The following is an 11373-nucleotide window of genomic DNA, read 5'->3' as shown; positions in this document are numbered from 1 at the left end:
GGATCTTTCTGGAAACCTCCCAGGTGTCCTAATTAAAACGTTCAACATGGATGAGATCAATATTTCATGCCATGATGCAATGTATTCTTTGAGCAGACACGATTTCATTTATTTAAATGAGAAGGGTGAAATACCGTGTAGTTTCATAAGAGCTGTGGATTTGGAGAGATGAACGTACCTGAAATAGGCTTATTGAGGTAGGTCAGGCAATCAAATAAATGCCAGGGAAGACTCCCAAATTATCCTGACCTCATCTGAAGGACAGCCCTGAGCACAGCTTCCAAAGGCAGCCACTAAAGTAGGCCTCAGCCCCTGTAAAAAACGGGTGGAAAGAAACAACAAGCACTTTGCAGAAGTGATTTTGAGGGAATGTCACGAAGGAAACTCATGAAGAGAAATAGGAACGTCCCCAAATTCACAGAAACAAGACCCATCAGACCAGAAACAGCACAAGGGGACCCGGAGAAGGCTGTGCCAACTAGAAGCAAATTGAAGAATTATAGCTGGCACAGAAAACAACGCTCATGACAGTTACATTACTGTTGTGGTTTTGTACCACAAGGTTCTTTACGTGCAAGAAATGCCCCAGAAGCAGACACTTTGCTGTGTGCTGGGGGTCTAGGCACAGCGTGACACTGAGGGGGGGTGACCAGAAACCTCCTAAGAACCTCAAAAATACCCATCATCAGTTACCAACCCCTTCTAGAAGAGTATGAGATGGACTTCAGGACATACGCAGCTGTGAACATATCAGCAATTTCAGGATCACCTAAAAAGAGAATGAAAGCACCGTTTATAAATATATAAAGAATCTATATCCCACTGAAATCAAGGAAGATCCTAAGTACCTTCTTGGATCTGGGCCCAACCCTGTCAGGGCCACATATAAATAAATGCTAAAAGGTCTCGGCCATTCTGCTAAATGTGAAAATAAGTGTTTTGGCCGGACTAAAACTGGGAAAAAGGCTACAGCAAAGATGTCTAATTTCTGCATGTCTTCTCAACTACTCAGCAACCGAGCCATGGCGTTTAAACATCCAGTACACAGGGTACAAAATCAGAAGGAGATATTTCAAGTTACTCCAGGGACTGGGCGAGCTACAAGCTGCACCCCTGACTCTGCTGGAACTCCCCGGGAAGGAGCTGGTAAAAGCAGAGCTCTGAGCTGTGATTTTCGGAGCGGAGTTCCTGAACGGTGGGCAGACGTGGTCACAGGCCGCCTGTACCTTCCCCGGAACAACGAGACGCTCTGGGGAGGGTGTTGGGATCCCCCATGCCTTGAAGTTACCGTTGGGCAATTTAGCAAACATTTTCTGTCCCAGCTTACGTCACCAGTTGGTGCAGAATCTACGCTGCAAACCTATGGATCGTTTTTATATTCCCATCGTTGTGTTCCTGGTTTGTCTAGCTCAGGCTCCTGTCCATTAACGATGAATCAGGATGGGCTCTGGAGGTAATAAAGTGCTTCTCTGTCTCCTGGGGATTCTTACTTCTCTCTGCTAACATCCTGGCTGGGTTTCACTACCCACAAGGAGCTGATAACATTGTCTAATTTATACTTCCCAACTGGTCTTTTGTGAGCATGGTTAATCAGGAAAAATCAACATAAAGCCTGTCAGAAGAGGGAGGAGCACCATGAAACGTGCGAATTTCAGCGTGTACCTCTGAGTCAGGGCTTCTCAAGGGTAAAGGACACGAGAGACCGTCAGAATCCCTCGACCTGAAGTTGATAGTGCACTGAAAAGAGAGATGTCGTTTTTTGACCTTAGACTTCTAGATTCCCTTTGTCACTTGGAGATTGCGCCTGGGGATCTCCTCGGAGAGGGACACCCGCGCGGGCGAGGCTGTACTCGGTGAAGGTTGGGATGAGTCTCCAGAGCCCACACGAACAGCGGAATAATTGAAAAACTCCGCAGGAGAGGATCTGGGGGCCAGGAAAGTTGACCGTGAGTCAGCAGCGTGCCCTCGCAGCAGAGAAGCCCAAGAGCATCCCGGGCTGCGTTAGCCATCGGCTCTCAGCCGGGCCCTTCCGAGAGGGCAGGTTTGGGCTCCGCGCTGCCGGGGGGCTGCGGGCACGGAGAGGGCCCGGGGGGGCTGCGGGCAGGACAGGGGCCGAGCACAGGCGGACCCCTCGCTGCACCTCCCCGCGCGGAGCCAGGCCTGCCCGAAGGCGCGCGCTGCCGGCCAGCGGCCTGGGGCGTCCTGCTGAGGTGTGGGGCCAACAGCTTTGCCAGGAGGTTTATTAATATTTAATAGGTATAAGTTAAATATTGAAAAAGTTTATATTAACTATAAAATTTCGGATATTATTGTGATATTAATGATGAGATCCTGGTTAGGCAGTAGGGAAAACAATTTTTCCAGGCGGATCGTTAACGATTAATAGATATTATATGTAAAATATAAATAAATTGCTATCAATTATAAAATTTCTGATATTATTTTGATATTAATTATGAGATCCTGATTAGGCGGTAGGGACAACAATTTTGCCGGGTGGAGGGTGGATTATCAAATATTAATAGATATATGTTAAATATTTTTAAAAATATATTAATTATAAAATTTCTGATATTATTTTTATGTTAATGATGAGATCCTGATTAGGCAGTAGGGACAACAATTTTGCCAGGTGTATTATTAAATATTAATAGATACAATATGTTAACTATATACAATTTGATATTAATTATAAATTTTCTGATATTTTGATATTAATTTCGGATATTATTGTGATATTAATGATGAGATCCTGGTTAGGCAGTAGGGAAAACAATTTTTCCAGGCGGATTGTTAAAGATGAATAGATATTATATGCAAAATATAAATAAATTTATATCAATTACAAAATTTCTGATATTATTTTGATATTAATTGTGAGATCCTGATTAGGCGGTAGGGAAAACAATTTTTCCAGGTGGATTATTAAATATTAATGGATATATGTTGGATATATTTAAAAATATATTCATTATAAAATTTCTTGTATTTTTTTAATATTAATTATGAGATCCTGATTAGGCGGTAGGGACAACAATTTTGCCATGTGGATTATTAAATGTTAATAGATATATGTTGGATATATTAAAAAATATATAAATATAAATTAAATATTAAAAATATAATATATATAAATATATATTAATATTTCTTATATATAATATATATTATAAAATTTCTTATATTTTGTTAATATTAATTATGATCCTGATTAGGCGGTAGGGACAACAATTTTGCCAGGTGGATTATTAAATATTAATAGATATATGTTGGATGTATTTAAATATATATATATAAAAATATAAATTAAATATAAAAAAATATATAATAATATATATAAAATATATATTAATATTTCTTATATATTATATATATATAATTTATATTATAAAATGTCTTATATTTTTTCGATATTAATTATGAGATCCTGATTAGGTGGTAGGGACAACAATTTTGCCAGGTGGATTATTAAATATTAATAGATATATGTTGGATATATTTTAAAATATATATATATAAATATAAATAAAATATAAATATATATATATAAATATATATTAATATTTCTTATATAATATATATAGTATATATTATAAATTTTCTTATATTTTTTTAATATTAATTATGGGATCCTGATTAGGCGGTAGGGAAAACAATTTTGCCAGGTGGATTATTAAATATTAATAGATATATGTTGGATATATTTAAAAAAATATATATATAAATATAAATAAAATATAAATATATATAAAAATATATATTAATATTTCTTATATAATATATATAATATATATTATAAATTTTCTTATATTTTTTTAATATTAATTATGGGATCCTGATTAGGCGGTAGGGAAAACAATTTTGCCAGGTGGATTATTAAATATTAATAGATATATATTAAATATTTTTTAAAATATATTAATTATAAAATGTCTTACATTTTTTGGATATTAATTATGAGATCCTGATTAAGCGGTAGGGAAAACAATTTTGCCAGGTGGATTATTAAATATTAATAGATATATATTAAATATTTTAAAAAATATATTAAGTATAAAATGTCTTACATTTTTTTGATATTAATTATGAGATCCTGATTAGGTAGCAGGGAAAACAATTTTTCCGGGTTGATTATTAAACGTTAATAGATATTATATGTTAAATATATATAATAGTCTATTAATTATAAAATTCCTGATACTATTTTGATATTAATTACGAGATCCTGATTAGACAGGAGGGAAAACAATTTTGCCAGGCGGATCATTAAATATTAATAGATACACTGTTTTATATTAATTTAGAAAATTTCGCCCGTTCCAGGCGAAATGCTGCGACAGGACGAATTCTGGCAGAGGCGCCGGTGATAAACCGGGACTTGCTAAACCCCGGGGGCTGACCACAGCAGGAGGTTTGAATAGACATTTTTTAACTGCCCTGGGAAGGGGGGGGGGGGGGGGGGGTGCGGGGGGGGGTGCGGGGCACGAAGTGCCCCGCACCCCCCCCCCCCGCACCCCCCCCCCCCCGCCGGAAGGCGTCGGAGTTGTCGTGGCGGCCGCCAGGGGGCGCCAGAAGCGCGGCGCTGCCTCGCGCGGGCGGCCATGGCGGCGGGGCGGCTGCCGGCGCTGGTGTTGCTGCTCCTCGTCTTGCTGCTGGGCGGCACGGCCGGACCCGGGGCTTGGGCAGCGCGGAGCCGCGGAGCCGAGAAGCAAAACAGCCTCCGCCGCGCTGCCAGCGGTCTCTATCAGGGCATCAGCGGCCTTTTCGGCGAGGACAACGTGCGGGCCCTGCAGAAGGTGAGGCGCCGGCCGCTTCTCCCCCCACCCCCCTCCAAGCCCTTCTCTCCCTTCCCCTTCGCGCCTTCTCTCCGCGTCGTTGCACCCCGGAGAGGGGGGGACCGGCCGGTTTTGTGAGGCAGAACCCCGCCGTTGGCCACCCCCCTCCCCGGTGCTCGGCGCTGGACCCGCGGCGGCCTCGTCTCCGGTGCGAGCCCGGCTGTGGGTGAGGCGGCAGAACGGCTTGGAGCGTTGCTTTGGGGAAGAAAAACGGGAGGCGAGGCTTGGCGTGGCGCAAACTGCGAAAAATATTAATAAAAGACATTTCTAAATAAAGATTATTTGAGGTGGGGGAGGCGGTCTGGGCGGACCGTCGTCGGCGAGGAGCCCTCCAACTGAAATACGGTCTGTCTGCATCAGCAGAGCATCCTGTGTTTGCGGGGCCACATAGGAACTTGCAGGAAATCAGGCATGCGAGGCAGACGGACCTGTACATTCCTCTCTTCCTTCTCTCCTCAGCGAGTAGGAAGAGATAATACTGTTAAATTGACCTCTACATGCATTGGAGACGTTTGGGTGTGATGCTGGGGACATCTCTCAGTTGCTTGGTAAAACTAGCTCTCTGGTTTGCTTTACCAATGTCGCAGAATCACAGAATGGTTTGGGTTGGAAGGGACCTTAAAATCATCTAGTTCCAGTGCCCTGCCGTGAGCAAGGACACCGTCCACTAGCCCAGGCTGCTCAAAGCCCCGTCCAACCTGTCCATTGCTGGTAGCAGTGCTTTTCTTTAAACTTCAGAACAATGGTAAAGCTAATAAAGCGCATTTTTAAACCCTGTCAACATATACATTTACATGCCAAAATGCTCAGGATAAGGACAATTGTAATAAGTAAACTTACGAGGTAAAAAACATTTGCAGAGTTACATTTTGTTTCTTTGAGGACTTCGAAATAGCCTGCGATTCTTGTTTAATGAATTATAATTCTACTCATGACTACTAAGTCTCAAAGTGTGTTTAAGGAATTGAGGATTTTTTTTTTTTTTTTTAATTTCCAATTTTATTTCTCAGTTTTTCTCAAGGTTGACAGAGAGGTTTGTGAATGGGGTGGATATATTAATGGATACATTCTGGAGAATATGGACTGATTTGTTAGATGTGCTTGGAATCGATGGTAAGTGTTATGCCTGTTAACTCTTGAACTATATCAGCCTGTATCAATGTTTACCGGCATAGGCCGAGTGGGAAAATAGTTACATTTTATCCTGCTGCATTTAAACATCCATCGGTGGTATCTCTATCCGCTTCACATGGCTTTGATTTTGCCATTAGTACCTTCAAACAAGAGGACTGAAACCAACCATTCCGTGTAAAACGCGTTACAAGTCATGGCTGGTTTCTTGGTGTCTTCATTAAACGGATGCACACGGCCAGGAACAGTGCAGGGAAGTAAAGGAGGACTAGAAGAAGGAAAGGTGCAATTGAGAGCCTTTAGAATGTAACTTTTACAAAGCAGGAAGCCTTTGCTTTAGCCTCAGCATGAACTTCAACCTTAGGCCCTACAGTAGTTTGGCTTTAAAGAACCTTTAGCATCTCTGCTTTAAAGGAATTCCTACAGTTGCATCACTGGTGCCGAGCCAGTGATTTGAAGAAGGTCCATCCGGAAATGGATGAACTAGCTTTACCCCTTACTTCAGAAAACACCGCCGTGACCCCACTGCATGACCCTGTGAAGCTGTGCTTGCGTTTTTACCCTTACCGCTTTGGCCTGTGCTCGTTAATACCCTGTAAATTTTCCTTTGTTTTTCAGCCTCCAACCTGACTCACTATTTCAGCCCAGCGGCAATTGCCAACAACCCGACCCGTGCTCTTCTGCTGATTGGTGCCATTTTACTTGCCTATTGGTTTTTATCTCTCTTCCTCGGATTCTTCTTCTATCTCCTGCACATGCTGTTTGGTCGCTTCTTCTGGATTGCGAGAGTTGCCCTTTTCACTCTCTCGTGTGTCTACATCCTCCAGAAGTATGAAGGTGACCCGGAACACGCAGTCCTGCCTCTCTGCTTTGTTGTAGCAGTCTACTTCATGACGGGGCCAGTTGGATTTTACTGGAGAAGAAACAGCAACAGCAGCCTTGAGGAGAAGATGGACCACCTCGATAGTCAGATCAGACTTCTGAACATACGTCTTTCTCGGGTGATCGAAAACCTGGACAGAGGCAGTGACCAATGAACCAACCCCTATAGACCACTGTACACCAGCTCTAGAAAATTCCTAAGCACTGTCTCGTTCAAAGTTACAAAGCAACAAAACATCACATGGTAAAAAGTGTGCAAAGTTATAACTTTTCATCATGTGTAAGACTAATTTATCTAGATTATACACTCAGCCATTATACTTGTAGGAAAAAAGAAAAACCACATTTAAAAAATTCAGCTGTATATTCAAGAGAGTTTTATCCAGTACTAGAATTTTCTCAGTAGATAAACGCTTACTTTTACAAGCATTTAAAAACATCTTTTGTAAAGTTTTTATAAAAGCAAATTGAGTAGTCTTTCAAATATTGAAATTGAGTTAAACATATGCAAATTTGACACTTAAAAAGTTAAAAAGAAAAAAAAAATATCTCAAGCTACCAAACACTTCCATTGAGAAGTAACTGCTGTGGGTCCGCTTTTTTTTTTTTTTTTTTTTCAAAGTTGTGAATGTTCTTGTTTTCTTGTTGGCTTATTTCATTGCCTTGAAGTTGCCTTTCATAGAGTGCGAGATGAGGAATTTTCTGGTATCCAGGCCAAAAAATTCACACCATAGCTTTTAATAGGAGGTGGGGAATAGGGGAGAAGGAATATTTCATAAATTTGAAGTCCTTAAATGCCGGTCCAAGATGAGGAATTGAGAAGTGCACGTGTGGCATTATTTCATTGCATTTCATCTCAAGAACTTTAATTTGATGTCTGAAAGGAAATCAGTTTTAATAAGTTGACACAAAAGGAAGAGATGTAGCATGGCAAATTAATTCGTATTTGATCTTCACAGTGGAGCATTTTCCAAGCGTAAGTGCATAGAATGAAACATGATTTTTTAATCTCAGGACCCACGTACCTTCTCAAAAAAGGCAGCAGTTAAAACACTTGCAAATGTATTGTTGCTTAAAGCTTTCTCAGGACCAATAAGCGGCAATAAATTATCTTCAGGAAGATCTGGATTTTTTTCTAAAATTGTAATAGTTTTATAGGAGCTTTTTGCTTGAAGTCTGTGTCCTCACTATATTGGGTTTTGGGGAAAGCGAGTCACCTTATGAGAAGGGTGTATTAAACAGTCCCATTTCAAAGTGATGCAGGAGCTTTGAAGCCGTTTTTATGTTGAAGGATTCTATGTGTTTGTAACCTAAGAATTAACTAGCTTGGTAGACTACCACCGCCCTTGTAAGGTTTGCTGAAATGCATTGAAACAAAGGTAACCTCAGGGAAGAAAATCTGGTAAGTGGTTTAATTTAATAACCTAGAGAGTTTGTAAAGGGGGAGGGAGGGGAAGCATCTAAACCGTAGTGATGAGCACAGTATCGGTAGCACGGGAGGTAAACTGGACCACAGCTGAAGAACTACGTATTCCGTAATGTCCGAACGAACAAAGAGAAAACGCAACAAAAATTGGTCTGTGCCGGGGCCTGGCTGAGGGGGAAGGGGAACAAACAGGAGTAGGTGATCCGGGCTCCGGCGGGGCTGGCCAGGGCGGCTGAGCACAGCCGGGCGCTTGGTCTTCGCTGCCTTGTTCCCCAGGGCAGAGCTTTCGTTGGATGTGAGGCTTAACTGAATGTAACCGTGGGGTGAATTTATTTTTCTCTTTATGCTGAAGTTTAATATTCTTCTTAAAATGTGTGTTACTTGCCTAAACTCTTCTGGGCTGTATGTGACATTTACACGAGGGATTAGTTTAAAATCCATGTTAATGGCCTTTACTCCAAACTGTGATCACTTAAGTTCAACACGGTTGAAGTTCATATGCAGTTGGCACTGTTGTCATCCATTTTGATTTTTTTATGTCATCTGTAAATCCCCCTGCACCCGGTTTTTCAAGAAATACACATTTAGAGTTGCAAAGTAACTGCTTTTGGTAACTTAATATCTTTCCCATGAACAGATAAGTACTATGGCTACAAATAGTCTGCTTTGTAAAGGTGAAAATGTGAATTCCAGTATATTCCATTTTACAGCTCATTTTCCATAGTATTACAGTCTTCCCTGTAAACTCTGTTTTGCCTGCTGTTGTGCACAGAGGACTGGGCTGAAACACCAACCTGGAAATGAGGAATTGATTAGCAAAGCTTTGTCGGGTCTTTATGCGTTTTGCTAGATTTGAGGCCTGAGGACCAAAGTCTGCAAACCTCGCTCGTGTAAGCAGCTCCATTGACTTCCATAGGACTATGAGCATGAGTCAGTTTTGCATAGATTGTATTTTCTGTAATCCATATTTAATGTTGAAGTTAAAAATACTGAATCCTTTATATATTAAGAGTTGTCTATGATAAAGATTTCTTTTAAAATACTATATAAAAGTCAATTTGGATTATAGTTTCTCCCTGTCTTGCTCTAATCATGTATCTTAGTTTTGTAAAATCAGCCCTCCTATATGAATACTCTTTAATTTTGATCACCCTGCTGCTTGAAAAAAAGTATTTTTATATTTACTTGCATCCCATGTATAGCAAAATGTTATGTGAAAAGCGGTATATATAAAATTGGATATTTTTAATCAGTATTTTTCCCAGCACTCAGTTTTCATGTTAGTCAGATTCAGAAGTAATGATTTTTTTAAAGCACAATCTAATCTTCAATATATATACTTTAAAAATGCTCTGTATTTTTAAACATGCACTGTAGTGAAAGCGCTTTTGGGACATGAATGTGGCATTGTATTTAATCTCTTTCGACTTTTGTAAATAACTTTTACAGATATTTTCCATACCAGGTCACCTAGTTTATCCATGGAGGTTTTTGCTCTGATTTTTAGAACTCGTTCCAGGGACAGTGGTTGCGCTGCTGTTGTATTGCCTGTGGCGGGAGCGTCTCACACCAGTTCCCGGGGATGGGCAGGTATCGCCGTGTCACTCGTGGGGCAGCCGAGACGCAGAATTTGACAGACTTGCCCAAATCGGTGGCAGAAATGGGAATAAACCCCAGATCTGGCAGGTCCCAGCCTTTTGCTCTAAGCGCTCAGTCGAAGGCGGGCAGCAGCGTCTATGCACTCCTCCGGCAGCCGCTCCCTCGGCGTCAGGCCTGGCCCCCGCTCCGGTGGCACAGGGTTCTGGGGTGCAGCAGGGTGGGGGAAGCACTCCCCGTCCTCCCCTCCTCCTCCTGCTCCTCCGGAACAGGAACGATTCCTCTGCCTTGACCTGCCCGTTCGCTGCCGCTACTTGAAAAAACATCACCCTGACGTAAACGTTTAAGGTGGGCTCCAGACTGTCCAGCATCAGAAATTCCGGTGGGGTCTTAAGCGTTTTAAACTTTGTACTTTAAGACCTAATATTTGAAACTACTGTAGTATTTTCGATACATTCACATTTTTGCAGCGCTAACATCGGTAGCAGTTTCTTTGGGAGTACACGCCTCGCCTATAGATAACCGATCTGTTGTATTTGGAATGTAACGCTTTATAAAGTGGTATTGGGTGTCAGAGTGCAGTGTATCCAATCTGGTGTAATTCAGTGCTGTACTTAATAGTGCGTCCTTCAAATTGTGATTTGCTTTTAAAGACTTGTTGCATCGTTCGTGTGGAAAATAGACCAGTATCAACCTTAGCTCTTCGATGGCGTAGAAGTTTTTAAGTGTGATTTGCCTCACGTACTGATCTGTATTTTGGCAGCTAATGATGTAAATGACCATAAGTTCTCTTTGTCTGGGAAAAATAAAAGGTTTTATTCTATCCGCATGTATTTTAAACTTTTGGATAATTCCATCGAACTGTGATGACGGCACATTTAAAAGTTGACCTTTTCCTTTTGATCAGAAGTGGTATTTGCTATGGTAGCACTCGTTAGCGGCACTGATGTTGGTGATTTCACATCCTGTTTTGTACATCAGATTTCAAGATTATAGTGTTTAAGTTTGTACAATTGTGTTTATGTAAAAAATTTGATCCGAAGAGATGATGTATGTATACTTTTGGCATATGATCTATAGGGAAATATTAGATTCTACTGATGATGTTGTTAAGTAGTTACAAATAGATCCGACTTATTTTTTACAGAGCTATACATGCCTTTATTTATTACTTATCTGACCACCAAATCAATGTACTATGTAGTTCAATATTTGTAGACCAATTTCACAAATCGACTATGGTATTGTGACAAAGCTTCAAATAAATGTTTACTGAACCTTTGCACTGAGACCTGAGTCGCGTCCGAGGCTCCCCTCAGCCGGGCTCTCCCGGGAGGGCGGGTTCGGAGCCCGGCCTTGCCCCCGCGGGGCTCGGAGGGACCCGGCTCGGCTGTGAAACGCCGGGGGGGCGGGAGGGGCCCGCGCCGGGCCCGGGGCCGAGCCTCCGCACTGCGCCTGCGCGCGCCGCCGCGCCCCGCCCCTTCTCGCGAGACCGCGCGATCC

General features: G+C 41.6%; 1 protein-coding gene across 1 annotated transcript; it reads left to right on the top strand.

The window, feature by feature from the left end:
- The first annotated feature begins 4592 nt into the window (after positions 1-4592).
- BRI3BP (BRI3 binding protein) lies at positions 4593-11152 on the top strand. Its single transcript, XM_074921288.1, has 3 exons — positions 4593-4796; positions 5846-5948; positions 6585-11152. The coding sequence occupies exons 1-3, from the start codon at positions 4602-4604 to the stop codon at positions 7001-7003; spliced, it is 717 nt and encodes a 238-aa protein (XP_074777389.1). The 5' UTR covers positions 4593-4601; the 3' UTR covers positions 7004-11152.
- The last annotated feature ends 221 nt before the right edge of the window (positions 11153-11373 follow it).

Source organism: Athene noctua, chromosome 17 (genome assembly GCF_965140245.1).
Source record: "Athene noctua chromosome 17, bAthNoc1.hap1.1, whole genome shotgun sequence".
NCBI lineage: Eukaryota > Metazoa > Chordata > Aves > Strigiformes > Strigidae > Athene > Athene noctua.
This window is presented reverse-complemented; position numbering and strand designations above follow the sequence as displayed.